Source organism: Urocitellus parryii, chromosome 3, assembly GCF_045843805.1.
Source record: "Urocitellus parryii isolate mUroPar1 chromosome 3, mUroPar1.hap1, whole genome shotgun sequence".
Lineage (NCBI taxonomy): Eukaryota > Metazoa > Chordata > Mammalia > Rodentia > Sciuridae > Urocitellus > Urocitellus parryii.
In genome coordinates, this window is record NC_135533.1 from 204,796,758 (window position 1) to 204,824,451 (window position 27,694).

General features: G+C 55.0%; 4 protein-coding genes across 4 annotated transcripts; 1 reads left to right on the top strand and 3 right to left on the bottom strand.

Moving 5' to 3' along the window:
* Nucleotides 1–15: 15 nt before the first annotated feature.
* Dda1 (DET1 and DDB1 associated 1) lies at nt 16–8,151 on the bottom strand. The gene is made up of 5 exons (XM_026389821.2): nt 8,032–8,151; nt 3,202–3,282; nt 2,643–2,694; nt 1,635–1,696; nt 16–225 (listed from the first exon to the last, which is right to left on the bottom strand). Exons 1-5 carry the CDS (start codon nt 8,032–8,034, stop codon nt 115–117), a joined length of 309 nt encoding a protein of 102 aa, XP_026245606.1. The 5' UTR covers nt 8,035–8,151; the 3' UTR covers nt 16–114.
* Nucleotides 8,152–9,066: 915 nt separating this feature from the next.
* On the bottom strand, nt 9,067–10,120 carry Mrpl34 (mitochondrial ribosomal protein L34). The gene is made up of 2 exons (XM_026389996.2): nt 9,972–10,120; nt 9,067–9,733 (listed from the first exon to the last, which is right to left on the bottom strand). Exons 1-2 carry the CDS (start codon nt 10,034–10,036, stop codon nt 9,520–9,522), a joined length of 279 nt encoding a protein of 92 aa, XP_026245781.1. The 5' UTR covers nt 10,037–10,120; the 3' UTR covers nt 9,067–9,519.
* A 2,402-nt stretch (nt 10,121–12,522) lies between these two features.
* Nucleotides 12,523–20,940, top strand: Abhd8 (abhydrolase domain containing 8). The gene is made up of 5 exons (XM_026389857.2): nt 12,523–12,699; nt 13,974–14,724; nt 18,878–19,048; nt 19,208–19,424; nt 20,252–20,940. Exons 2-5 carry the CDS (start codon nt 13,982–13,984, stop codon nt 20,420–20,422), a joined length of 1,302 nt encoding a protein of 433 aa, XP_026245642.1. The 5' UTR covers nt 12,523–12,699; nt 13,974–13,981; the 3' UTR covers nt 20,423–20,940.
* Nucleotides 20,941–23,120: 2,180 nt separating this feature from the next.
* On the bottom strand, nt 23,121–26,686 carry Ankle1 (ankyrin repeat and LEM domain containing 1). Its single transcript, XM_026390110.2, has 10 exons — nt 26,625–26,686; nt 26,391–26,543; nt 26,065–26,170; nt 25,836–25,968; nt 24,829–25,590; nt 24,517–24,694; nt 24,067–24,226; nt 23,719–23,727; nt 23,554–23,683; nt 23,121–23,293 (listed from the first exon to the last, which is right to left on the bottom strand). Exons 1-10 carry the CDS (start codon nt 26,684–26,686, stop codon nt 23,121–23,123), a joined length of 1,866 nt encoding a protein of 621 aa, XP_026245895.2.
* Nucleotides 26,687–27,694: the final 1,008 nt, after the last annotated feature.

Sequence of the window (27,694 nt, forward strand, 5' to 3'; positions counted from 1 at the left end):
ACGGCGGGGTGTGGGTGGCCGGCGGGGAAGGCGGGCGGGCAGGGCGCTTACACACGGTGGGCGGGCGACCAAGGAGCAGACACAACAGGAGGCGCCTGTGGGGGATCGCGAGTCTTAAGTGTCCTCGTGCATGTCGGGGCTGTCGGTCCGGGCCACCTTGCGGGGCGGTGCCGAGCTCTCGCCCTCCAGCTCCACCTGCTCCTGCTCTCTCTTCTTGGCGGCATTCTGGGGGCAAGGGAAGGACAGGCTGTGAGCTCCTGGCATCCCAGTGCCAGCCCTGGCCCTTCAGTGGTGTCAGAAGCCAGCCCTGGAGCAGGGAAATGTGACTTGGGGCCCCTGGCTGGGCAGCGCTTCCTGCCACTGGGACCTGCCCCACCAAGTCCTGTCCTGAGTGTCCTCTGGGACCCATGGCAGGTGACAGGCAGGGGTTTCCTGGGTACCTCGTGGGGAGAGCCACCATGACCTTTCCCATGACCCCCCACATCCCGTTTCTCAAACACTCAGAGGAGCACCCATGGAGCCAAGGGCAAAAGGGCTCCTGGGAGCCACAGGGGGGCCCTGCATCCCCAGAAAAGAGGACAGCAGATGGTTAGGTCGTGTCCTTCCTGGCTGGTGGCACTCAAAGCCTGTGCAGCTGGGGAGGGGGATGGAAGCAGTGGGTCGGGCACCCTGGATTTTCAGAGGGCTCACTTGGAGTCCCGTCCAACCTCAGTCGATATTCAATATTAAGTGAAAACCATATTACCGAATAACATGTTTTGGAAATTTCTATCAAAGAAAGAGAGTCCCAAATGTACAAAAAGTGGCTTCTGGGAAGAGGTTAGGATGCCAGAAGTTGAGGGAAGTGACTTTTATTCACAAGTGCACATCACTGTCCCAGCTGGGAGACAATCTTTCCACATTTATCCCCTCTTGCGTTGCCTGGAGTTTTAATCTTGTGTAAATTTCACCATTTAAAAAAAAAAGATTCTACAGCCAGATGTGGTGGCTTATGCCTATAATTCCAGCAACTCGGGAGGCTGAGGCAGGAGGATCACTAGCCTCTTCAGAGCCAGCCTCGGCAACTTGGCAAGGCTCTGTCTCAATATATAAAAAGGCCGAGGATGTGGCTTAGTTAGTGGTTAAGTACCCCAAATTCAATCCCCAGTGCAAAAAAAAAAAAAAAAAATTCTAAGGTATGGTGGCACATGCCTGTAATCCCAGCAATGGAAGAGGATGGCAAGTTCAGAGCCAGCCAGGGCAACCAGGTGAGACTCTTTCTCAGTAAGAGTAATGGGGGGGCGACAAACTAGGGCTGTAGCTCAGCGACAGATGGCCAAGGGGGTGTGGCTCAGTGGTAGAGCACTTGCCAGGCATGTGTGGGAACAAACAAAACATTCTAGGGCCCACCTGGAAAGTCTAACTAACGGGGGCCTGGGAAGCCGGGCCTCGGCGGCCCGCCTTCCAACACCAGAACCTGGGCCACTGCACAGCTGTTCCCGCCACTGACCGGCTCCCCCTCTCCTCCATCACCCGGAAAACTCCTACTGGACCCTCAAGGCCCCAAACGCCCACTCACTCCCTCACTCAAGAGGCCCTGCTAGGAGCATGTCTGCCCCACCCCACTCCCAGCACCTGAACCCCACATCCTTTACCTTTTTGTCCCATTGCTGATGTAGGTAGCGCAGAAGGATGTTTGTCTTTTCTGTCACAATGACTGAAAAGAAAGACAGAAATGGTGGCAGAAGATGCAGAGGCACCCTGACCTTAGATGGGTGCTCTTCACCCCTCCCTGACCTCCTGGCCTATTCGGCCCTCGGTGGTCTTTCTGGGGCTCAAAGTCGGCACCCACAATTTAGGAGGTGACCTCAGAAATCCCAGTGGTTTCACTTCTAGGCACACAGCCACCACCAGGGGCCTGAGCCGACTGCTCCCTCAGGGTCCCTGCTGCCTTATGCAGGGTTCCGTCCTGGGGTGGGGGCAGGCTCGCATCCCTGCTTCCTCCCAGGTGGACCAGAAGCACAAACCTACACAGTTGTATCTGGTGACCACAAGTCACTTGTACCCTGCAGGGTCCCGGTAGATGGGTGCCTTTTTAACAGTTAAAATAAAGATACAACAGCACCACCACATCCTCCCACTCTGCAGAGCCATCTGCCAGTCCCCTCCCCAGCCCCAAGCGCTCTTGCTATCCCCCGTCTCACAGTACTTGTCTTGGAGTCTGCATGTTCACCAAGTCCCTGAGGTGGAGGCAGAAGGGGACACCAGGCCTGACCCAAGGGGAAGGGCCACGCCAGGAAGAGGGGGTCAGCTCAGAGCCTCAGGAGCCCTGGACACCAGTGTGTGGAGATCAGGAGGCACCCAGAAAAAGCAGGTCTCCCGCAGCTTCCGAGATCAGGAGTGAGCAGACAGCCACGTGCACACCTCCAGCCCAGAGTCCCCAGACCGCCTCCTGGTCTTTGTTTAGGGCCCTTCCCCACATGACCCTGACTGGGAACTGGACTGCAAGCCACCTCTGTGCCCTGCCGCCTGCCCCTGCTCCCGGTTTCTACCCCCTGCTCCCTAGTCTTTGCTCCCTGCCCCCTGCTCTGCTCTCTGGTCTGGCTGGGCCTCTGAACTACCCCCAGGAGCCAGGACAGGACACACCAGCAGATGCTACTTACTCTGTTCTGATGGGTACTCCCGAGTAGGCAGGTAGACGGAGGGACGTCGATTCTGCAGGATGGTTAGGAAAAGGTAGGTTAGGAGCACATGGGCCTAGGGTCCCTGCTCCCTCCCCAGCCCCAACTCAGCACCTACCCTTGAATAAACAGGGAAAGACACTCAAGAATATGGGGTGTTGTGCTGGGGTTATGGCTCAGTGGTAGATCGCCTGCCTCGCATGTGTGAGGCCCTGGGTTCAATCCTCAGCACCACATAAAAGTAAGTAAATAAAATAAAGATTCAATAAAAAAAGAATATGGGGTGGAGGACTGGGGCTGAGGCTCAGAGGTAGAGTGCTTGCCTAGCACATGAGAGGCACTGGGTTCGATGCTCAGCCCTGCATATAAGTGAAATGAATAAAATAAAGGTCCTTCAACATCTAAAAAAATATTTAAAGAAAAATAAAGAATATGGGGTGGAACTGGCCTTAAAGATCAGCCTGTCCCCACCAAGACCACTACTGGGGACACATGCTACCCCCAGTCCCTAAGGACTCCAGCCCCCAGAACACACACTCACCGAAGCTTTGCACACGGAGTCGGCATGAAATCGACTAAAATTGCTTTTGTTGTAGACAGGTAATCCTTTCAAAAAATCTGCCTAGAAAACAGACAGAAGATAGAGAGTGAGAATCAGTAACAGTGCAGAAGTCTGCAAGGTCCCTTACTATGCGTCTGAGAGGGGCTTCTGGTGACTTCTGGTCTTTTCTTTCTACTTTTCTTTGCTTCTCAGGGTTTGCAGAGTGCACCCCAAGCTACCTACCAAAGGTCAGTGTGTGCTTTCCTGGGAGGCCCTCACAACAGCCCCACACCCAGGCAAAAGGTGGGGAGACTGAGGCTGGGAAAGAACAGGCCGCAAGTTTAAAGTCGCACTGTGTGAGCAACAGAGGAGTCAAACCCAGGCCCCAAACACCCCCGCCGAGGAAATGGCTGTGGCCCGCCTGGGCGGCACTGTGCTTAGCAGTGTATTAAACTTCTGGATGCTGAGCCTCCGGGCCCTGTTTCCACGACCCGCCCTGGGCAGAGACCTGGGCAGAGACCGAGGACAGAGGAACATCTGATGATCTCAAGAAACCCCAGGGGTCAGTGTGACAACAGATGGGGGTGGGAACAGAGACTGGGAGAAGGGGCTGCAATTACTCAGGAATGGGGGTCCAGGGCTCGCCACATTTCCAACATCCTAAAAATCCAAGTTTGTATATGTGTTATCTCTTTTTTCTTCTTCTTCTTCAGTGCTGGGGATGAAACCCAGGGCTTCACACATGCAAGACAAACACTCTGCTACTGAGCTGCACTCTGGCCCCAAACATCTAGGTTTATTTTATTTTGGTTTTCTTCCTTTCTTTTCCTTTTCTTTTCTTTTCTTTTTTTTTTTTTTTTTTTTTTTGTGGTGCTGGGGATGGAGTCCGGGGCCTCTTGTGTGCTCAGCAAGTGCTCTACCACCGAGTCACACACCAGTCAGTCCTTACAAGTTTTAAAGCTGGCTCCACTTTCTAGAAAGTTCCATGTGGGCTGGGCATAGTGGCACATGCCTATAATCCCAGTGACTCAGAAGCTGAGGCAGGAGGAGTGTAAGTTCAAGGCTGGCCTGGGCAACTTAGCAAGACTCTGTCTCAAAATAAAAAATAAAAAAGGTTGGGAATGTAGCTAAGTAACAAAGCATCCCTGGATTCAATCCACAATATCACAAAAAGGAAAAATAAATCCATTCACACAAAAAAAGAAAAAGGAAAAAAGAAGCCCCATGTGGACTGAGCTAAGTAGGTGTGTGACGGTCAGCTCAGGGACTCTTCTGGAGTCCCCACCCTGAGGCTGATCATCAGCCTGCAGAGCCAGTCCTGGGGGAAACGCCTGCCTCTCCCACGAGAAGCCTGAGCCCTTCACCAGGCGGGCCTCAGCCTCACAGGGGGCAGACGTCCCCCCACAGCTGCCTGGGGGATACGGCTGGGCCACCCAAGTTTGTAGGCCTGTGTGGCTAAATCCACTCACTGTCCCAAAGTCCCTGTTGGTCAAGCCTGAGGTGGAACAGTTGGCAAGGGGTATATCTGGTGTGGGTTCCCCACACATCCTGCCCTGGGCCAGGGTCTTCCCAAATGTCATATCCCCAACAGCACTCACAGGTGTGACCCAGCCAAGCAGGTGGTGGCAGCTCCCCATCCTCAAGACAAGAGACTGAGGTAAGGAGGTCACTGGTGTGACTCATCTGAGGTCACCTAGTCTTAGGTGTGCCCAGTCTCACAGGCCATGCCCCTGCCATTACATGACAGGTCTGATAACCCAATGGCTTGAGATCCGGCAGACTCCAGGGCTGCAGGACCTGGTACCCTCAGAGAGCTGCCCTGGAGGAAGTAGCCCTGGAGGAAGTAGCCATTTAAGTGATTTCGCATCATCCTCTGCAGCAGACAAGAGGACTAGTGTCCCTTTCCCTACAGGCCAGCCCCTCCTCTGCTGGTCCCAGTGAGACATCAGCAGCATGGGCCAACCCGGGAGGCTATCAGGTGTCCCCCTCTGCCTACGACAGCATTCACAGCTGCTCAAAGAGACAACTCACAGTCCCTCAAACCTGCCTCGACCCATCCTCGGCCCCTTGCTCCAGCTTATTCTCAGACTAAGGAGCCACAGTCATACAGGTGGCAAGGTTTCCTTTTCTTTTTTAGTACCAGGGATTGAACCCAGGGGCACTGTACCCCTGAGCCACATCCCGGCCCTTTTTATATTTTATTTGGAAGCAGGATCTTGCTAAATTGCTGAGGCTGGCTTTTAACTTGTAATCCTCCTGCCTCAGCCTCCCAAGCCACTGCGCCAAGCCAGCAAGGTTTTCTTAGCCCTCACTATATGGCAGGCCCCAAGTTGGGGCACCAAGACACTGGGGTGAGCCTTGAAGCCCTGTTCCTATCTTAGGGAGGTCCTACTGCATAGGGGACACAAGGATCACAAAATCGCAGTGAGTGGAAAGTGGAGGTAAGGGTGCCTTCAGGGCAATGTGCAAAGATAGGAAGGGGGAGGGTGGACAGAGGCTTGGTTCATCTGGGGGACTGGAGTGGACTGTACAGAGGTATTGATATAGGAAAGGCCCCTGTCCCTGCTCTGCTCGAGACTCTCCACAGCCCTGGCCCACTGGGCCCTCTTTATCTTCCCACTCGCACCATCCACCACCCCTCAGGAGGGCCTCTCCATCCACACTGCTGCCCTCCCCCATCAGCTCTAACCTCTCCTACCCTGATGCTGTCCCCACACCTAGGGAGCCTCTCCCAGAGACCTGCTTCCACCCCAGTAGGATCACCCAACACATCCACTTCCCTGGCTGAGGGCACTGGGCAGGGCAGGGCTACCTCAACCTGAGATCCCTGCAGGGGTCACAGCGGGCAGGGCTCACAGGGGACAAGGCTGACAAGCATAGAACTCAAATCCTCCCCTCAATCCTGCTCAGCACCTCCTTGGCTGTGTGACTTGGGGCAAACAACCTCAGAGCTTCACACCTCCCCCACAGAACGGGGCACTGCACACAGGGCCACTTCCCAAGTTGATTCAGAGTCTCAATAAGACAACACTGATGCAGCCTCTGCACAGGCTCCCTCCAGGCGGCTGCTGACACCTGCTCACTCATGCTGAATAAATGAATGAAGATGGGGAGGGGACCTACTTCCTTCAGCTAAGCTGGAAAACAAGGTCTGAAGTCAGGGGAGAAGCCCATCCTGCAGCCAGAAGCCCTGAAGCCACCCATTACCTCAGCAAACATTTACCAAACACCTGTAGTCCTGACCCCTTGTGGACAGCCCACTAATGATCCAACAAAGCAAGAGGCAAAAAGATGGTGCCTCCAGATGTCAGGAGGGGATCTGAAGAAGAGATGCTCACAGTAAGGAAAGTACTACAGGCAGAATCAGCAGGTGCAAAGGCCCTGGGGGTGTGGAACTCAGATCATGGGAAGCGCAAACAAGGCCTGTGTGGATGAAGCTGGCAGAGGGAAGGGGTGAAGAGGGTGGAGATGAGGTCACAGAGGTGGGCAGAGACCTTGAAGGTGGAGGGCAGGAGCTGGGTCACAACCAACAGGGTTACAACAGGAGCATTTCATAATTTAGAAAGTGATACAATCTGACTTACATCTTTAAAAATTTCAAGGTCCTGGTGAATTAAAAACAACCAAGTGGATGGGAGAGAGGCAAAGAGACTAGGGAGGGGGCTGGGGCAGGCATCCAGGCCAGAGGTGGCAGTACCTGGACAGGCCACAGATGGATTCAGGTTGTGTTCTGCACGCAGAGCCAACAGAATCCTCTTATGACCAGGTTGGGGACACACTGCAGTAAGAAATCAATGATAACACCCAGACTTGGGGACCCACACAGTGGGCCCTACCTTCCTCTGCCCTCCTCTACTGCTTCCCAAAGGCTGAAGCTGTGGGCTGGGATTCTCCCTCAGGGGCAACGGGGCCCTAACTCAGCTTGATCAGATCTTCCACTGCCCCTGCCAGTTGTGAGGATGCCAAGGGAGCGGAGGGACTTCAGTCCAACAACTCTGAGGTGGGGGGTCACCATCCCACTTTACAGATCAAACCCAAAAAACCACCAGCCCCACACCCCAGGATGTGGAAGTGGGAGAGGGAATATTAACCTCCCAACAGGCAGTTAGGATTACTCCCACTTCAAGATGAAAGGAGAGTTAGGAGAGGATGTCACCAGCCCCAAGTCACCCAGCTCATCTGTTGAATGTTCCCTGTCCTAAGCACTTTACCACGTCAGTTCCCTAAACTACCACAATCCTATGAAGTCTGGACTGCCAACATCCTCATTTAACAGGCAGAGGCTCGGAGGGTGGGAGAGACGGAATTGCTCTCTCTTGGGGACAAGAGGAGGCCCAGAATGGTGAGGGAGGGGTTAGGGCCCGGGGGATCCAGGCGAGTGTCGCACTTCCTTTGGCGACAAAGCCCTGCAAAGTCTGCGGTGTGAAGCCCCCTCCCCCGCCCCGACGCCCGGACCGGCCTTCCAAACCCTCCTAAATCAGAGAAGCCCAGGCCCGCTGAGCCGAGGAAGAGGCCAGAGCTGGGGTCTCAGGAGACCCCACCCCATTCCGAGCGATTTCCGGGGGGAGCCGCGACCCGGAAATGAATGAGTTGTCAGGGCCTGGAAACCTACACAGGGTCAGGGGTCGGGGAAGGAGCTGGAGCGGTGTCAAAAGAAAGCTCAAGGAAGGGTCTGAGGGGTCGAAGGTCACAGGTCACCGCGGAGAGTGGGGCGGGGCTGAGGGGGCCGGGCTGAGTGGTGAGAGGCCTTAGGGGGATAGAGAAGTGGGTGGTCCCGCGGCACCATTTTGTTGAGGGTAAGGGAAGTACGGGCCCGGTGGCCGTCCTCACCATCTTGTTTCCTCCGTCGCCACCTCAGCCGCCTCAGCCGCCACCGCCGCCGCCACCGCCGCCGCCGCCACCGCCACAGCCGCCTTCTTAGCAGCCGCCGCACAGCAACTTCCAGCCACGGCACAGCGTACACTGATGGCGCCACTGAGCCCCGTCATTGGTCGGCCCCCTGGCCCCGCCCCCAAGATATAGCCCTTGCGCGCGCTCCCATTGGTCAGATTCGGCTAACTCACATGCCCATTGGTTGCCACGCCTCCTCCCTTCATAGTCAAGTTTGGTCGAGGAAGCAAAACCTCGCCCGGGACTTGGAAGCGTAGAAAATGAGATCCGGAAGTAGGCGGATGCCGCACCCGCTAAGCCTCTTGGGAGTTGTAGTTCACAACTCTCTGTTTCGCACGTCTTATATATTGCGCTTTTACATACAGTGTCCCTTGAGGTCTCACGACGGTCCAGCAAGGTGAGGACCAAAACATTCTCAGCCTCCTTCCCTTGGTTTCAACCTTGGGTTTCGGTAGACGACTCCCGCATTAGCGGCTTTAATTATTTTTTAATTGACAACCTAGACTTTCTTGCTTTAAAGCCTCATGTGGCTCCCTAGTGTCCCAAATTCTGGGCCCCTCTGGCTTCCCTCACCTGCCCCGTGTCGTGACCCCTACCCAATCCCTCCTGGTAGTTCTTCCTTGACTGATTCTTCCCAATGTCAGTCAAGTCAGGTGCCCGCTCTGGGTTCCTATAGCCTTCACAATCCCCCTCTCAGCCCTGATCCTCCTGCCTAGGTGTAAATTCACTTTCCCCACGAGACAGATTGCCCCTACTGAATAAGGAATGGGCACCCAGTACATAAAGTGCTCAATAAGTTTGTACGTGGACGCTATTAAGTATTATTATTCCAACAACAACAGAGCAAAGTAGCCTGAGGACTAAAGCCTCACCCAGGGTCTCAAGCCCATCCGCAAGGGGCAGGTAGAGGATGTGAAACGCCTCTCCTTCTCAGCAGCCTTCCCAGATGTAAGTTATGACAAGTAGAACAAGAGGGAATTTGGAATTAACATTTATTGACATTTACAAATTACTGGTAATTTGGGGGGTTATAGTTTTGTAATTATAAAGAGCCCTTATCCTGGAGAGATACATTCTGAAATATCCCCAGAATAACCTGATGCCTGAGATCTGCTTCAAAGTAACACAGGAGGGGGCAGGACGGTTGTGGATGGCTGGGCACACAGCGGTTCCTTATACTGTTCTGTGTACTGTACCAATGTTCGAAATTCTTCGTATTTTAAAAGCATAAAAAGAGACTTGGCCAAGCTGACTACCACTCCCCCACATTCAGTCCTACCCAAACTTCTTCCCCTAAGCCAACCCCAGGATTTGGGGAGCATTTATGCCCAAGTCTTCTCTGCTCCCCAGCTCCCCGCAAAGGCGAGAGGTGAGGTCCTAGGCAACGTAAATGCTTTAACCGGAGTCCTGCCAGCAGCGTCACGATCCTCAGTGGCTCAGAGACTTGCGGCCCTTGAGCATGCGACGGAGGATGACCTGAACGCCGGCCGGCGTGCTCAGGCGCCGGATCCACCCGTGCTTGTGCTTGCGTTTGATGTTACTCGGCTGATACTCGTTTCCGCGCGCCTTGCCACGGGCCTGCTGCAAGACAGGGAGGCCCCAGGAGTCTGGGAACCCCAACCATATCCTGGGCTGTAACAACCTGTAGGAGGCAAGAGAAGCAGTAAGGAAGATCAGCGGAGGCGCTGTGTGATCTCAGCGCACCGTACAACTTCTCTGAGCCTTGACTTTCAGATCTGTACGGGGACAGACGCTAGTTGGAAAAGGCGCATTCTGAGTGCGCAAAGCGTTGTCGAGTCTTGGAGACGATAAACTTCAGGAGCCAGCCCCGGAGGCCCACCTTATTCCCAGATTTGAAGACGTGTCCCCTGAGGACTCACCTGCCACCTAGCTGCGCCGCCGACTTGCCAGCGGGGCCCAATAGGGATCCGGCGGAGAAAGCCATGTCCAGATTCGGGTCAAGATGTCCCAGCCGCCAAAGATTCCGGAGCCCACAACTACGCGGCTAAGGGGTGGGAAAGGAGACTTATGGGAAATGTAGTTTCTCCTACACCCAACTTTGCACAGCCGCGGTCCGCACCTGGACCTGCAGTTCCACGCCTGCGCACCAAAGTCGTGCCTACAGGGAGCTTAGTCTTCCGATCGACCAGCAGGTGGCAGAATGACGACTCCTCAACCTGCGCGGGCGTACAAGGCATGTCCCAAGGACCGCTGGGAATTGTAGTTCCCTCTGTCTACCGGCAGAGGGTGCCCCAGGGTGACTGTGGCGCAGCTGGTGGCAGCTGCTAGAAGCTGCTGGTTGGTCTTTTCATTCCTAGCAAGGGCCAGGCAGATGGCACACAGCTGGCTGACAGCTTTTCTCTGACCACAGCCAAGTCCCCGCCTCTTGGAAGGGAGCCCAGGAGCCTGAGTTCGAGCTGGCTGGGTGTCCTTGAGGTAGTCCCTGCTCCTCTCCAGGTTTCAGCTTTTCAGTAAAACGCATGGGCTGCAAGCTTGCCCTTGGCTTGCCTTAGAGGAATTTTCCCACATCTGAATCCTTCACATGCTCACACACCCTCCTTCGCTCTCCATTGTCCCAGGGAAAATATCAGGGCCCTTCAGCACGCAAAACCTTCTCCATACACAGCCTAAATCGCAGCCACACCTTCCTCTCTACCTGGTCCCTGTCCAACCTTTAAAATTCCTCTTCTAGATCAGTAAAGGGGCCAAGAGGTGAGAGACAGCAAGGGAGGGGGAAACGACTGGGGAGTGATATTGGTCAAATTATAGTTACATTGTGTACATGTAGGAATATGTAACAAGTTCCATCATTATGTACAACTACGATGCACCAATAAAAAATGTGGAGGCCAGGCCTGGTGACCTAATCCCAGTGGCTCTGGAAGCTGAGTCAGAAGGATTGCAAGTTCAAAGCCAGTCTCAGCAACTTAGTGAGACCCTGTTTCTAAATAAAATATAAGTTAAATATAAAAAGGCTGGGGATGTGGCTCAGTTTTGATACTGGTTCAATCCCCAGTATACACACACACACACACACACAAGGGCCGAGTGCAGTGGTGAACAGCTGTAATCCTATAATCACAGTGGCTGGGGAGGCTGAGGCAGAAGGATTGTGAGTTCAAAGCCAGCCTCAGCAATTTAGCAAGGCGCTAAGCAACTCAGTGAGACCCTGTCTCTAATTAAAATACAAAAAAGGGCTGGGGTGTGGCTCAGTGGTTAAGTGCCCTGAGTGCAGTCCCTGGTATGGGGGGGAGGGATGAAACATAGATGTCTTATTGGAAAAAAATTCTTCTAACCCTGTTCCTTCTCTGTGGCCTAACCCTGATCCAGTAGGGCTCTCCCGTAGCTCTGGGGCCTCTCAGGAGCCAGGCTTGAGCAGACCTGAGACAGAGTCTCCCAGCTTGGGACAGTGGGTGGGACATGACACACTATGAGAACCATTTGCTGAATGAATAAACTGTGTAGCCTCCCAGGAGAGTCCTGAGTGGGCAAGCGTGGGTGGCTGCATCTAATTCAGCTCTGACAGCAGATTCCAGGGGATGAGGACTGGCAAGCAGGAAGAAGCAATTAACCCCTTGTCCTCTGAAGCCCATTTAACAAATCACCACCACTATAATAATAATGCCAAGAATCTATTGAGCACTTACTCCACATGCAAAACACATGATGAATCATTTGCCTGCATAGCAAACTCATGAGAATAATATCATATAGAGGTGAATGAAAGCTCAGGGAAATGACTTGTCCAAGGTCACACATCAGCAAAGGGCAGAGGCTAAACCTGAGCCCTGAGTTCTCTGAATCCGGGCTCTCCTGGTGGACTATCTTGCCTCAGCCTTGACCATGGAACTGGGGTGTCTATCTCTTGCCACCAGTCCCTTCTCAGTTCCATCTGCAGTCATTGGTTAAATTGGCTGATAGTGAAATTCCAATTCCTTAATTACTCAAGACTCCAAATTTTCTGTTTCACAGTTCCCAGGATTTGGAATCACACAGGCTTGGGTTCAGATCCCAGCCTGGCTTTCCTCCTGTTCTTCGTGAGCCTAGTTTCCCCACAGGGAGTCTCTGTTTCTAGAATAGAAAGGTCAACACAGAGAGGGACATGGGAGCTCCTTCTGGAGGGGACAGGGCAAGTCGGAGGCAGGAGCTGGCTGGAGAGACCCCTTCTCTGAGAAAGGACTTCGACTGCCTAGTCCCAGGAGTCCCGCAGACTTGAGGCTACAGCCCCTTCTCCCTCCCGGGGTTGGGCCCAATCCCTTGCACGACCTCCGAGAGCCCCTAAAAGGGGCGGGGCCGTTGACCCAGAGCCCGCCCCATCTCAGAATTTTAGTCTCTGATTGGACGTCTATCTAGGCCAGGTCAGTTCGCAGTTACGATAGGGCGAAGTTCCCGCCCGTCTGCGGCAGGCCCCGCCCTCTTGGGGGAGGGGCTTAGATGGCCGGCTTGGTGGGCGGTCGCGGGATGCCCCTGCGCTGACCGCCCCAGGCCCGCGCTCGCCGGCGTAGAAGCGCCGGGCCGACCCCGCGCCACCATGTAAACGACACCCGCAGGCGGACGCTGGCTTCTCTGCCCGGGACCCCTCCGCCCCGCCCCGGAGCCCTCGATGAGGTGAGCTGGGAGCGGAGGCCTGAGGGGGTCATCGAGGTGTTTCGGGGGCCTCCACTTCCTAAGGGGGTGTCCACAAAGCCCGCGTTCGGGCTCCTGGGAAGCCACGGAGCCCCAGGGGCCTCGACCTCGCCACAGGGATGACGGGCACCCCGGAGACCGGCCCGGCTCTGGGAAGGGGGGCTGGTGCGGCGCATTTGAGCCGCCTTCCTTGATCGGGTTCAGGGCCCCCCTCGAGGCCGAGAGCGCTGCCTGCCTCCCTTCCAGGTTATCCCGGGCCACCGCGGGCCCATCTTCAGCGTGTGTTACCCCGGCGGCCTCCGGGCTGGGGAGAGAGAATGGGCTGGTTCCATCTCCAGGCTTTAGACAATGGGGGTGCGCTGCGCGGGTATCCCCTTGAGTTATGTAACCGCCTGTGGTTGCTATGGACACGGGGTGGGGGGAGGTGGCCTTGGGAGCTGGATGGAGGCCTGGAGGCCCCCAACTAGGTCCCATCCTCCTCACCACCCCTGGGGACTTGTGTGATGCTCCAGTCCCCAGCCCAGGGTACTAAGCAGGGGGTACAGAGCAGTGTCCTCCCAGTGTGTATGGCCCTCAGCTTGCTGCTCTTTGAGACAGGCCCAACTCAGCCCTGTCTGGGAGAGCTAAGGGCTTCTGGGGCTCAGTCCACAGTCCCCTTTCTGAGGGCCTCATCTTTTGGTGGTCGGATTCAGAGCCAGAGACCCCGGAGGTGGCCTCCCTGGGGATTTGCACCCTTTAAAATACCCCAGGATGGGGCTGGAATTGTAGCTCAGCAGTAGAGTGCTTGCCTGGTACCTGTGAGCCACTGTGTTGATTCCCAGCACCACATATAAATAAGCCAATAAATAAAGGTCCATCAACAACTAAATAGATCTATTTAAAATAATAATAAGATATCCCAGGAGCCCTCAGGATATGTGAGCTAATATAAAGTACATGTGCATAAATGAATGAATGGCTTTAGGGGCCCTCACTGGTATAAACTGGAGGTGGTGGTGGTAGGGGTGTCCTCAGGGCTGGGCCACATTTACCACAATGTCCCCTTCTCTGGGAAGTCCCCACACCAGACTTCTTCGCCTTCCCGATGGACTCCCCAGGGATGAACCACTAGCCAGGCCCTGGAAGTTAGCCAACCACCACGCAGGCCGCTTGTGACCCTGCCCTCACAAGGGACCTTAGAAGGGACTCCCAGTCTGGTTTACCTGGGGTAGGAGGGCTCCCCCTTAGATGGCCCCTGATCTGCCTCCCGTTCACAGGACACACCATGCTGACCGGGGTGACCGACGGTTTCTTCTGCTGCCTCCTGGGCACGCCCCCTAACGCTGTGGGGCCCCTGGAAAGCGTCGAGTCCAGCGATGGCTACACCTTTGTGGAGGTCAAGCCTGGCCGTGTGCTGCGGGTGAAGCACGCTGGACCCGCCCTTGCTCCCACTCCACCTCCACCGCCGCCTCTGGATGCTGCCCAGGGGGACAGGTCCGGCTTGGTCCGCTGCCAGCGCCGGATCACTGTGTACCGCAGCGGGCGCTTGCTGGTGGAGAACCTGGGCCGGGCGCCGAGAGCTGACCTCCTGCATGGGCAGAATGGCTCTGGGGAGCCACCGGCCGCCCTGGAGGTAGAGCTGGCCGATCCAGCAGGCAGCGATGGCCGCTCGAACCCGGGCAGTGCGGGTAGTGGCAGCGGCGGGCGGAGGCGGCGAGCCAGACGCCCGAAGAGGACCATCCACATTGACTGTGAGAAGCGCATCACTAGCTGCAAGGGCGCCCAGGCGGACGTGGTACTGTTTTTCATCCATGGTGTCGGTGGCTCCCTGGCCATCTGGAAGGAGCAACTGGACTTCTTTGTGCGCCTAGGCTATGAGGTGGTGGCACCTGACCTGGCTGGCCACGGGGCCAGCTCTGCACCTCAGGTAGCTGCAGCCTACACCTTCTATGCGCTGGCTGAGGACATGCGAGCCATCTTCAAGCGCTATGCAAAGAAGCGAAATGTGCTCATTGGACATTCCTATGGGTAAGCCACCCCTGGCGTGGGATGGGGCTGTGGGTTGGCCTGGATACCCATTACCAAATGCCGATTTTCCTCCTTGAAAATTCTCATCTGGCCGGGGGTGTGGCTCAGGGGCAGAACCCTTGCCCAACAGGCCTGAGGCTCTGGATGCCATCCACAGCACTGGGAAGAAAGGAAAAAGAAAAAAATAAAATAAAGAAAAAGTAATTTTTTTTTTCATGAAAAGCAGTTGCACATACATTTGCACAAACCTGTAATCCCAGCCCTGTGGGAAGCCGAGGCAGGAGGATCTGGAGTTCAAGGCCAGCGTAGGCAAAATAGCAGAGCCTGTCCAAAAAGAAAAATAAAAACAAAATCGGAAGCAAACAGGAATTCCCACCACTATTGCTATTATTTACATTGTTTTATTCATTTTTTAAAATATATATTGTTTTAATTGTAAATGGACACAATACCTTTCTTTTGTTTATTTATGTGGTGCTGAGGATTTAACCCAGGGCCTCACACATAATAGGCGAGCACTCTACCACTGAGCCATAGCCCAAGCCCTTATTTATTTATTTATATTTTATTTTTATTTTGGTACTGGGGATTGAACTCAGGTGCACTCAACCACTGAGCCCCATCCCCAGCCCTATTTTGTATTTTCTTTAGAGACAGGGTCTCACTGAGTTGCCTAGTGCCTCGAAGTTGCTGAGGCTGGCTTTGAACTCTTGATTCTCTTTTCTCAGCCTCCCAAGCCACTGTGATTACAGGCATGTATGACCTTGCGCGGCTCATTTATTGTTTTTGTTATTTTGATTGTACAAATTTATGGAGTATTCTGTGATAATTCAATACATGTATGCAGCGTGCAGTAATCAAATCAGGGTAATTAACATTTCCTTCTTTAAAAATTAAAAAAAAAATATATATATATTTTGCTCCCACTCCACCTCCACAAAGGCATTGTGTTGTGTCCATTTACTATATACATCTACTATATATATAGTAGATGGACACAACACAATGCCTTTATTTTTATGTGATGCTGAGGATCGAACCCAGGTCTCGCCCGTGCAAAGTGAGCTCTACCGCTGAGCCACAATCCCAGCCCTTATATATATATATTTTGATTAACATGAAATATGTGTCCATATTTATGAGGCACAACATGATAGTTTGATAGATGCATACAGTGTGTACTGATCAAATAGAATTTTTTTAATATTGTTTTTTAGATGTTGATGGACCTTTATTTTGTTCATTTATTTATATGTGGTGCTGAGAATTGAACCCAGTGCCTCACACATGCGAGGCAAGTGCTCCACCACTGAGCCCCAGCCCCAGCCCCAGGATCAGGAATGTTTCCATCTCCTTGTCATTACTTGGTGACTGGAACCTTTAAGCTCCTCTTTTTTAGTTATTCATAAAACAAGCCAGGTGTGGTGGAGCATACCTGTAGTCCCAGCTCTCAGGAGGCTGAGGCAGGAGATTCACTTGAGCCTAGGAGTTAAAGGCCAGCCTGGGCAAATAGCAACACCTCATCTCTGCAGGAAAGGAAGCAAGGAAGGAGAGAGAGAGAGAGAGAGAGAGAGAGAGAGAGAGTCTCTCATTGAGTTGCCTAGTGCCTCAATGAGGCGCGCATACACACACACACACACACACACACACACACATTCCCATAGACTACTGTGAACTGTGGTCACCCCACTGTGCTGCAGAAGAGTTGAACTTATGCCTTCTATCTCACTCCCATTGTTGTTTGTTTGTTTATTTATTTGTGTGTGTGTGTGGGGGGGGTGCTGGGGATTGAACCCAGGGCCCTGTGCATTCGAGGCAAGCCCTCCACCAACTGAGCTACATCCCCAGCCCCCACTCCCATTGTTTTAACAGTAGGATTTCTTCATCCCAGTACTTGCATTTGGGCCAGATCATTCTTTTTGGTGAGGACTGTAAGATGTTTGGCAGCATCCTGGCCTCTAATGCCATAGTACCATCATTTAGTGTTGTTGATCATGACCATCTAACCTGTCTTCAGATTAGCCAGATGTCCACTAAGTGGGCAGAATTGCTCCAAGCCCAGAATGCTGCCTTAAGCTAATTTCAAACGCTGGCTGCTCTGGAGATCCCATGCGGTCAGGAAGGGCTAATTGGATTCCCTTAAATCCAGTTTACAAAGGCACAGCTTGCTGTAAATCACTCTCCTCTGAAGGGCTGAGGATACCATCTGGCGCTTTCTGAAAGCCCACTTCATGGAAGACTCTGAGCCCTGGGGTTCTGACCACTGCCAAGGAGCCATGTTCTCCCTTTTACCCAGGAAGAAAGATCAGATGTGTCCGGCAGCCTGGTGGGGAACCACTCTTGTAGAGATTATATCCCATGCAATTAGACACGAAAATAAATAAGTTATATGAGTATCCAGAAGAAAGGTGTCCAGCTTGGGAGGTATATAACTCTTATGTGTTTGTATGATAACATCTCAAAAAGTTGATACTTATGATACAATATTTCCTCTAATTAAATGAGCACCCATCTGTGGTAGTTCCTGTGAGTCCATAACAATGCTCTGAGGTCATCATAGTTACTATTCATAGAACTGCAGACAGAAATTCAGAGAGGTTAAGCAACTTGCCTAAGGGCACACAGTGAATCATAAGCATAATGTCCACCTTCCTCTTGTTTCTCTATTTTTTTTTTCTAGCAGGAATCAGCAAGTTGCTGCTGTATTTTCTTTTTCTTTTTCTTTTTTTTCTTCTTTCCTTTGTTTTTGTCATTGTTTTAAAGTTCTAGGAATGGGATGCAGGGTTTCACACATTTGAGGGAAGTATTCTACCACTGTAAAATTAATTAACTTGTTTATTTATTCATTCTTTATTTATTTATTTTCCAGGGTCTTGCTTAGTTGCCCAGGCTGGTCTTGAATTTGTGATCCTCCTGCCTCAGCCTCCCCATGGGTATGTGCCACCATGCTCAGCCCAGAAAACTTTTTCTAAAAAGGCCCAGTGGTAAATATTTTTGATTTTTATTTGTCTCTGTTGGGACGTCACACCTCCGCAGTTGCAGTGCAAAAGCAGCCAGGCATGACTATGTTCCAGTAAAATTTGATTAACAAAACATTTTACAAATCTGCTGGGTACTGCGGCTCACACCTGTAATCCCAGTGACTTGGGAGGCTCAGGCAGGAAGATCATGAGTTCAAGGCTAGTCTCAGCAACTTCATGAGACTTTGCCTCAAAAGGAAAAAATAAAAAGGGCTGGGGATATAGCTCAGTGGTAAAAATGCCCTGGGGCTGGGGTTCAGTGGGAGAACACTCATAGGAACTACCATAGATGGGTGCCTAACACAGGAGAGGCCCTGGGTTCAAACCTCAGCACCGTGAATTTTTTTTTTTTACAAATCTTTGAAATCCTAAATTTGATTTACAAAAACAAGAGACCAGCCCACAGGCTATATCTTGCTATAAAGACACTGAGGAGCTAGGTTTGGAGGCGCTCTAGGCTCTTCTACCTGGCATTAGGCAGGAGAATGTGTGTTGCCCAGAGGCCACGGGAGAAGTCCTCCAAGGGAAAGGTTAGTCCTCCTCTGGGCACCCACCGTGTTTGTTTAGTTGGATTCCTTTTCTAACACTTGATAATCAGTAATTCTTATCCCTTTGGGAGTCAAGGTGACTAAGAACTTGGGCTGGGTACTGAGTGTAGTTGAGCAGGACTGTCATCCCAGCAGCTAAGGAGGCTGAGGCAAGAGGATTGTGAGTTCAAAGCCAGCCTCAGCAACTTAATGAGGCCCTAAGAAACTTAGCGAGACTCTGTCTCTAAATAAGATACAAAAAAGGGCTGGGGATGTGGCTCTGTGGTTAGCACTGCTGGGTTCAATATCCAGTACCAAATAATAATAACGATGATGATGATAATTGAGTGGCAGAGCCTAGCATGTGCAAGACCCTGGAAGAAGAAGAAGAAAAAGGAGAAGAAATGTATATGTGTGTATATAAAATAAAATGGAAAATCCTCGGAACTCAATCTGGTAATCCTGGGGCATCCCCCATCCTGCAGGTGCCCGTGCCTCCAGGGGAAAGAGTCTTGGGATTCAGGGGCCTGCCCCTGAGGTGCGGAGAGGGCATTACCCCCTTAGTGACTGGATTCTGCTGACCACTGCTCTTCCATGCCCGGGCAGGGTGTCCTTCTGCACATTCCTGGCACATGAATACCCTGACCTGGTGCACAAGGTGATCATGATCAATGGCGGGGGCCCCACCGCCCTGGAGCCCAGCATCTGCTCCATCTTCAATATGCCCACGTGTGTCCTGCACTGCTTGTCGCCCTGCCTGGCCTGGAGCTTCCTCAAGTGAGTGCCCCCATCCTGGAGACGCTGCTCTTGGCTCTGGCAGACCCTGGCATCTCTCGGAGTTGGGGGGAGGGAGGCTAAACAGCTGGGTCTGGCATGGGGGACACCCTGTGGAGCGCCGGCTGGCCAGGGGTTCAGACGGTGTCTCCCCACCACCAGGGCCGGCTTTGCCCGCCAAGGAGCCAAAGAGAAGCAGCTGCTGAAGGAAGGCAACGCGTTCAACGTGTCGTCCTTCGTGCTAAGGGCCATGATGAGCGGCCAGTACTGGCCCGAGGGCGACGAAGTCTACCACGCTGAGCTCACGGTGCCTGTCCTGCTTGTCCACGGCATGCACGACAAGTTTGTGCCAGTGGAGGAAGACCAGCGCATGGCGGAGGTAGGAGCAGGGTACCAGGGCAGCCACCCCTGGAAACCCACTGTGCACAACCCTGGGGGCGTGGCCTCCATGTGGGCGTGGCTTCGGGCCAGGGTGGCCTCTAAATGAGTGTAGTTTCTAGGTCGGGGTCTGTGTATGGGCTCGGTCTGTGTATGGGCTGGGCTCTGGCGTGTGTCCTGACCCCAAGGAACTGGGAGCATCAGATCTAGAGTCAAAGGTAGAACCTAGAAAATGGCTCCCCAGACAGGTAACAATTATGCCCCATTCCCCCTTCTGCTAAGCAGACCACGGCAGGGGATTTGTAGAAGAGATCAATGTTGCTTGTATAAATTTGGGGAAAGGGGTGAGGCAGTGGGTCTTTAGAGGTTCCAAGGAAAAGATACCGGAACCCTTAGTACTTAGGATAGCTCTGAACTGGGCGGTTCTTAACCAAGGAGGATCCTTGCCTCCAGGTCACACTTGGAAATGTCTGCAGACTATTTCCAGACGAGAGAGGGGAGGGCGGACTCCTGGCATCTGGTGGGTGGGGACAGGGAACTGTATATCATCTACCATGCACTCCGCAGCAAAGAATGATCCAGCCCCAGATGTCAGACTGCTGAGATTGAGAAATCCTCCCCTTTCATACCATAGGCACTGAATGAGTGAATATCTAGTTGGGCTCCCACAGGGTGACAGGCCATCCTACAGTTCCCTCTGGAGTGGAACTAAAGGGTTGAAGGGTAGACTGCAGGAGGGACTTCCTGGTGTGGGCCATGCATGGAGGTGGGGAGTCCCAGGGCAGTTGGCCTCTCGCCGCCCCCATCCTGAGCCCCGCATCCCTGCAGATCCTGCTCCTGGCCTTCCTGAAGCTTATCGACGAAGGCAGCCACATGGTGATGTTGGAGTGCCCGGAGACGGTCAACACGCTGCTCCACGAGTTCCTGCTCTGGGAGCCGGAACCCTCGCCCAAGGCTCTGCCTGAGCCCCAGCCCGAGCCTCCAGAGGAGAAGAAGTAGCCGCCGGGCCGGCGGGGCATCGCTAGGCGAGCAGAGCCGCAGGAAGAGCCAGAGCCTGCGCTGTTCCGTGCGCGGACCACCTGGGCGGGCCGTTCGCTCCGGTGGGCGGGGTCAGTCAGGGAGACGCCCCCAGGCCGGCTGGGCGGGGCGTGGCCTCGGAGGGAGCCGGGAGACCCTTCCGCTCTCTGCTTCGGAGCCCATCCGTGTTTCGGGCCGCGGCCAGGGCCCACGCGGAGGATGACCTTGTACAGAAGCCCTCTTCCCCTCCCCAACGCCACACCGAGGCAGGTCCCCCACCCCGCTCTGTCTTCCGTGTCAGCCGTGCTTGATCCTGGGACCCACAAGCCCCGCAGGGACCCTCGTGGGTCCGATCCCTTTGCCCGAGACCCCACCCCAGTCCTCATTCCTTGGCGCTGGGAGCTGTTGTTGCCCAAGGGGGGAGGGATTGGGAGAGGGGCTGGCGCCACCAAACCTGCACATCTCAACTTGTAACTCAATAAAAAGAAGTGACAATCGGGGGACTTGTGTTGGATGACCTTAGGGCAGGGCTTTCTTTGCTACCCCAGTCTGCTTTCCCATCTGCAGCCTGGCCTGAGGCGCCTCCCCTCGGGGGTGACCTTGAGAGCCTCGGGGACTCCAGGCTGGCTTCCTGAACATGCGCACACCCTGCTTTCTAGAGGCCGCTTGGCCAGTATTGCCGAGTGCCAGGCCGTTATCAAGGGGTGCGCTTCTGCCCTGGAAATGGAAGAGGAGGTCCAGCCGAGATTGAGTGAGGATCAGTGGACACCGCAGGAGATTATAGCTGCAATAATTGAGCACCCACTGTACCACTCAATACCAGGCCCTGTATTGAGTGTCTGGCACCCAGCTGTTGAATCCTCACACTTCCCAACCCACAACCCTTTACTGTTCGCATTCTAAACTGTATTCGAACGCAAGTCTAGGTCTCTCTGCTTCATGTGACCAGTGGGAGGAGGGAACTGTCTCCTCGGTTTTCCCCACTGGTTTGTGAACCAACTTCTGTCTAGACTTGGGGTTCTCATCCGGGGCAGTTGTGTCCACTGTCAAATTCTGGAGACCTTTCAACGGCCACTCGGGAGGTGACGGGGGTGGGGGTTGGCTACTGGCATCTAGTGGGTCCAGGGCTGCTGCTCAACAAGCAACGAGGTACAGGGCAGCCCTGTAATCCAGCCCCAAATGTCATTAGGGCCGAGATTGAGAAAGCCTGGTAGAGAAATTCCCACTCTTTGGGGTCTTTGGATTCTTTTCCAGTGACCTGCTCGTGCACTGCAGGGTGACAGCCCATTGTCTGAATTGCTGTGGCTTTATCAGCTCTGGGGTCTGGGAGTGTTGACTGTGGTTTTCGTTTGTTTTTGGTACCGGGGATTGAACACAGGGTGCTTAACCACTGAGCTACGTCCCCATCCCTTTCTATTTTTTGAGACAGGGGCTCGCTGAGTTGCTTAGGGCCTCGCTAAACTGCTGAGGCAGGCATCCTCCTGCCTCAGCCTCCTGGGATTGCAGGCATGCGACACCACCACCGGCTGGGAGTCCTCTGTTTCACACGGAAAGAAAGGGAGACTCTAAAAGAGATTTCTCCAGCGCGGATATAGGCACACTCCACAGGCCGGGCCCTTAACTGTAAGAGCAGCCTAGGGGACAATCCCAAGTAGGCGGAACCTCTGCCCAGGTACAGTCCGCCCCTGCAGGACCTGGTTGGCTGAGTTGTGATGATGGGCAGGTGGTGTAGCCAATGAGGCAGATCTCCCCAAATCCCTAAACCCCCTGAATCTTCTAAAGACGAAACTTTCTCAGAAACTTAAAACAACCCCTACATACCCCTCAAAACCATATCTCTGACAACACAGCAGCAACAAGTCACCAGGATGGCAGTTTGGCATTTACTGAAGCTCTCTGCACATGTAAACGATGTGTAGTCACAGCGCCCCGAGGATCGGGTTGGTAACTCCCTGTTCAGTGGAAGAAATGAGTCCGGGCGAGGAGGCTGGGGTGTCGCAGCCACCCTGAGGACCAGCTTCTCACTCGACCGGGGAAGACCTCCCGGGCCTGCCCACACCTCACCGCCACAGCCCCCTCTGTTGGAGATGTGCCACCTGGGCGCGGTGCTAGGCTGTCACACACTGTTCACATGACCCCCGTTGAGTCCCTACAATGATCCCGAGGCAGGACCTCAACTGCCCTCATTGTAATTGAGGAAACTGAGAGTCAGAGGGAAAAACCCCTGGCCGCAGGTCCCACAGCCCGGAAGTAGCAAACCTGGCTCTGGAGCTGAACAGATGCCCTCCATGTAGCTGAGACGGTCACTGGCCGTCCCTTTATATGGGTCGTGGGTCTGGAGATTAAAGGTGGACTCTGTCCACAGATGGGACCAAACTGCCCAAGCCCCTGTGCTCCAGAGCACCCTGTGGCTCCCCACTGGTCTTCTCCATGACAGGAGCACAGTGCCTCCCCAGCAGGCCTCCCTCCCATAGTTCTCCCTCAGCCTGACAGGGGGACCGACCCTGGGCTCCCGATACACGCACACACACACGCACACGCACACGCACACACGCACGGCACGCACACACTCTTACACGTCCTGCCGTCTGAAGCCAGAGGTGGCGTGCTGTCAGCTTGGAGCAGCTGGGATACCCAAATACCCTGATGTCCACCCAAACTGGACAGCCAATCCCCAGCCTCAGCCCCGGGCCTGGATGTCCTGAGGCCGCAGCTCTCGCTGGCCCTCGGCCAAAAAGACAAGGAGGGCGCGGTGTAGCAGATGCACCCCCAAGCGCCGGCGCTGATGGCGGGGCCAGTCTGCCACCACTCCGTAGTAGTGCCCTTGTTTCTGGTTGGTCAGTTTCTGGATTCCTAGAGAAATTAGAAAACTGGGGTCAGAGGGGTGGCCTCAGGGTACCCCTCCACCAGAAATATGTGACAGCAAACCCAAAATGGGTTGCCCTCAAGTAAGGATAAACAAAGGGAGCAAAATTCATGCAAATTCAGGTACGGGGTTGGTGCTCAATAATTGCTTATTCACTGAATAAATGAGTGAACAACCCTGAAAGGGAAGAGGTGAAGGAATCTGTCAATCAAATGCCCTTCCCCAGCCCCACTTCCTAGGTACCCACCTAGAGCATCCACAAGACACGCCTCCCGAGTGTAAGCCTCCACCGCCACCACGTGTTGGAAGCAATGCAGGGAGATGACACCACGGCCACTGTCCCAGATGTCCAAGATCTGGCGCACCTTGGGGCATGCCTGGAGGCCCAGGGCAGCGTCAGAGGTTGCCTGACCCTGGCTGGCTCCCCCGGCTGGACCTTCATCCTTGACCTCAGGCCTGTTTTCTCTTTCCTTTGTCTTTTTTTTAGGTTTCAGTTTCAGGAAACTTCTGGGCAAACGCTTGGGATACAGGCCCCTCCAGGGCCCCTGATGGGAACCGCAGGGCTTCCGGGGACAGAGAGGAGTGCGCTCACTGCTCTTGAGCAGAGGAGTGAAATCAGGCAGGACGAGGGGCGGGAAGTAGAGGGACCCTCGACCCGGCAGAGGGAAGGAGCTTTGGGACCTGCGGGTGGCCATTCCCAGCAAGCACCCAACTTAAGTAAAGGACACCAAAGTGCTATACGATCAATGCGGCCTCATACCTGTTTTCTTGGCCGTCCACGGTAGCCAAGGGCCTCCCAGAGGTGGGCATCTGGTCGGGCACGTGTCCCCTTGCCCACATAGAAGATGGCACGAACGAAAGTCTGAAAACACTCGGCTCGGGTCAGCGAGAAGGCTCGGGCTGGCAGATCCTGAGTCTCCCTGGATAGAGGGGGACCCTCAGAGAAGGAAAAATGACCAGTTGTCCCATTGCCACTACCCAAAGTCACAGTGCAACTTGAACCCACATCCAGCGACCCCCATTTTATAAGACCAGGAAGGGTGGCTGCTCCCCAAGGATATTCAACTATTTAAAGTTGGGTTCAATCACTTTTTTATGAAGAAACTGATGACCAGAGAGGGCTGGTCACTTTCTTAAGAACACACAGCAAATACAAATCACTCCCCAAATTTTCTAGTTTCCATCTCTGGGTCTTTCCTGCGCCAAGTACCTGGGGTCTAGCAGCAGATATGTGAAGCTGGACTTTACAACCCCCTCCCGCCACCTCTTTGTGGGATCTGGTCGCTCAAACTGCTGGGCAAGTGCATCTTCATCGGACTGAGCATCTGGAATATGGCCTGTCCGTAGGGCCTTGGCCAGTTCTGGGCTGTACCCGGAAAACTCTGGGCCTAGGAGAGGTGAATAAGTCAGGGGAGATGGAGGAGGAGGTGGTTCTGAGAGCTGATGAGGGTAGGACTGAGAGCTGGGGTCTCCGGGGATTCCTGGGGGCTCCTGGGATTCTGGATGTCCAGGAGACACTAACCTGGGGTGGCCCGGGTTTCTTCGGGCTGTTGACGGTAACAGTGCCAGGTGAAGGGCATCACGAGGCCAGGGCTCTTGTCAAGCACTTGATGTGCCTGCGGCAGCTCCGGGTCAGATTCGGCAGGAACTGGCAGGTGCTGGCAAGAGGGGACAGGGTCCCTGCCCTGTGTGGAGCTCAGCTCATCCTCTGTCAGCCAGAGCGCAGCCTCGTCCCTACCAAGGAACGTCTGATCGTCGCTCAGGTCGGGGGGTCCAGGAGGCTGTTCCTGTGGAGGGCTACAGGCTGAGCTCCCATCCAGGAGGGAGGCTGAGGAGGGAGAAGGCGGGCAGCCTGCTGTATGGGGACAGGTCAGGCTCAGGGCCTGCAGACAGGTGCTCAGCTCTGCCTCCCTGATGGCCTGGTGGCCTTGACGCACCAGCTGTGGGGCACTTCCAGGCCTTGGTATCCTCTGACTAGGATGGAGATCAGGCCGTCCCCGAGTGGTCTGGGGCAATGACCTGACCCAGGGAGAAGTGTCCAGGGCTGGGTCCTCATCTCCAGAAACCTCAACTGCAGTGACGAAGGAGACCTCCGACGAGCAGTCCCAGCACCCGAGGGGGGCCTCTGAGTCCCCATCCTTGTCTGCACACTCGAGGGCGTCAGGGAGGTTGGGGGATCCAGGGCCAGACTCCAGGCCCACGTCCCCTCTGTCAGCTCTGCTCAGCGGGGCTTGGAGTGCTGTGGAGTCCAGTGTCACATCAGGTGGCGCAGAGACACCTGGGCCTGAGATAAGAGAGGGAGCGAGAGACAGAAATAGATTCAGATCAGACAGAAAAGGAGATCAGAGTCTGGAGGAGAAGGGGAGTTGGAAGCAGAGGGAGCTAGCTAGACGGTGGCCATGAGAGTCAGAACCAGCAGGTGGCAGTCGTGCCGAAGACCATCAAAAACAGCTGGGGACCAGGGAAGCAGCGGGAGACTGGATGCCAGAGGCACTGGAAGCACCACGCGGCCGCGCAGGCCCGACTCACTGCCAGGCTCCGGCTCTGACTCTGGCTCCTGGGCCTCTGCCCGGGCTGCGGTCGGAGAGTCCAGCTCGCACAGGATGCGTGCGCAGTCTTGGTGCCCCTGCTGCACCGCTAGGTCCAGGGGCCTGAGTCCGTCCTGCGGAAGCGCGGTCAGCAGGGGGCGCCCGAGGACCTTCCCCCTCTTCTCCTCTCCCTCTGGGTCCGCCCCATCTTCTCTGAGGAGTTCCCCCACCTGGTCACGCAGCGCGGGGTCCGCTCCTTGGCTCAGCAATAGCTCCAGGCCGCGGCGACAGCCCCAGGCGGCGGCCACATGCAATGGCGTCAACGCTTCGGCCGATCTGGGACGAGAGCGCAAGAGAGGTCACTGGAGACTTCACCTCCGGAGTAGGACCTAGATCGCGGGCGCTGAGAACTGAAGCCTGGGCCCTCGGTCCCTAAGATCCCCAAGCCCCACCCTCGGACACCAAGCCCCGGGGGACAGATCCTAGTGCATGTGCTCTAGGATTCCCAGGCCTCGCCTCTCGGGACACCCCGCACTGAGCCCAGGCTTCGCCTTACCGAGCGTTGGGGTCCCCTCCTCCGCGTAGCAGGACTCCGAGGCAGCACAGGCCTTTCGGGTGTCGGGCTCCAGCCGCCAAGTGTATGGCGGCCGCGCCATCAGTAAGCACCAGGTTAGGGTCGGCGCCGCGGCGCAGCAGCTCCTCCACTGCCCTGCTGACAGAGGGTCAGAGTGGACCGCGGCCCCCTCCCTACCCGGTCTGCCCACCGATCCGACCCGGGCCCCACCCTCACCGCGGCTCCTCCTCCTGTAGCGCCGCCCGCAGCTGCTGAGCCAGGCCGGCCGCGGCACCCATATCCCGGGCGTCCTCGGGCCCCGCTGCCCGGCCCGCCGATTTCCAACTTCCCGCGGCGGCCTTGTGCGCACGCGCCGCCCCGCCCCGCGGCCCGGGCCCCCGCTCCCCCGCGCTGCACTGGCTGCTCAGCCAGGTGGCCCGGCGCTGCACCGCCGCCCACATCGGAGTTCCCGAGCCTAGTTCCGCGACACGCACCAAGTGGCAATCGGGAGGCCCTGGCACCGCCGATAAGGTCCTGGGCACGAGGAGGAGGGTGGGTGTGCCCTTATCTCGCCTCAGAACCGAAGACGGACGCACCCTTCCCGGAGCGCTCCATCACGGAGCTGGGGAAGCTGCCGCGGGGCCCCAGGGCGCTCGGAACCCTCGGCCACGGCGGCTGCCCTGAGCGCGCAGCCCCCACTCGGGAGGCTGGTTCCCAGCCTGCCGCCCTAGAAGCCGTGCAGCGCCCGTTCCCGCCCAGCAGAGTAGGGAGTCCGGACTGCGGAGGGTGGGGCCTTACTTTCCACTCGGCCAAATGGGAGAACAACTGTAACGAAAGAAAGGGGCATTTCAGCACAAGGCACTGTAGGTGCCTAATAAGTGCTGAAAAAGAGGAAAAGCAGTTGCTCAATAAGTTATTTCTGTTTTATGTGGAGCTGAGAAAATCTGGTCCATAAACTTCTCACAATTGCATCATCCGGGGAAGATGGTTGAGTGGACCTCTCCTATCCGTCTTCCCGCCGCCAGGGAGCACCCACCTTAGCTCCTGGTCTTTGTTCCAGGAAGAAGGGTGACCCTGGCCTGGCCAATCAGCATCCCAGAACCCTGGACCACAACCGGCTTCAAGGAGTCCACCTGACCCAGAGAGGTCCAACCCTCGGTTCTCTGCTTTGGGACTTAGGAAGTGGTGGGAGCTACCTCACCCCTTTCCACGGGTTGGGGAGAAAGAAAGCAGGGCACACCAGACACCAGCTGGGCAGTTCCGGTGGCAGGGAGCTGAGGCACCCTTGAGCCTGAAGGTGCCACCTC

Excerpts from the sequence above, each read along its gene's own strand:
- Dda1 (XM_026389821.2), bottom strand. Across the intron at positions 2,695-3,201 it reads ACTCCGTGTGCAAAGCTTCG|AATCGACGTCCCTCCGTCTA; the intron begins GTGAGTGTGTGT and ends ACCATCCTGCAG. Across the intron at positions 1,697-2,642 it reads GGAGTACCCATCAGAACAGA|TCATTGTGACAGAAAAGACA; the intron begins GTAAGTAGCATC and ends CTTTCTTTTCAG.
- Mrpl34 (XM_026389996.2), bottom strand. The coding sequence starts at position 10,036 with ATGGCTTTCTCCGCCGGATCCCTATTGGGCCCCGCTGGCAAGTCGGCG. Across the intron at positions 9,734-9,971 it reads GCGGCGCAGCTAGGTGGCAG|GTTGTTACAGCCCAGGATAT; the intron begins GTGAGTCCTCAG and ends TGCCTCCTACAG.
- Abhd8 (XM_026389857.2), top strand. The coding sequence starts at position 13,982 with ATGCTGACCGGGGTGACCGACGGTTTCTTCTGCTGCCTCCTGGGCACG. Across the intron at positions 19,049-19,207 it reads CTGGCCTGGAGCTTCCTCAA|GGCCGGCTTTGCCCGCCAAG; the intron begins GTGAGTGCCCCC and ends CCCCACCACCAG. Across the intron at positions 19,425-20,251 it reads AAGACCAGCGCATGGCGGAG|ATCCTGCTCCTGGCCTTCCT; the intron begins GTAGGAGCAGGG and ends GCATCCCTGCAG.
- Ankle1 (XM_026390110.2), bottom strand. The coding sequence starts at position 26,686 with ATGGGTGCCGCGGCCGGCCTGGCTCAGCAGCTGCGGGCGGCGCTACAG. Across the intron at positions 25,969-26,064 it reads ACCCCGCGCTGCGTGACCAG|GACGGACTCAGGCCCCTGGA; the intron begins GTGGGGGAACTC and ends GCGCTTCCGCAG. Across the intron at positions 25,591-25,835 it reads GTCAGAGCCGGAGCCTGGCA|GCCCAGGTGTCTCTGCGCCA; the intron begins GTGAGTCGGGCC and ends CTCTTATCTCAG.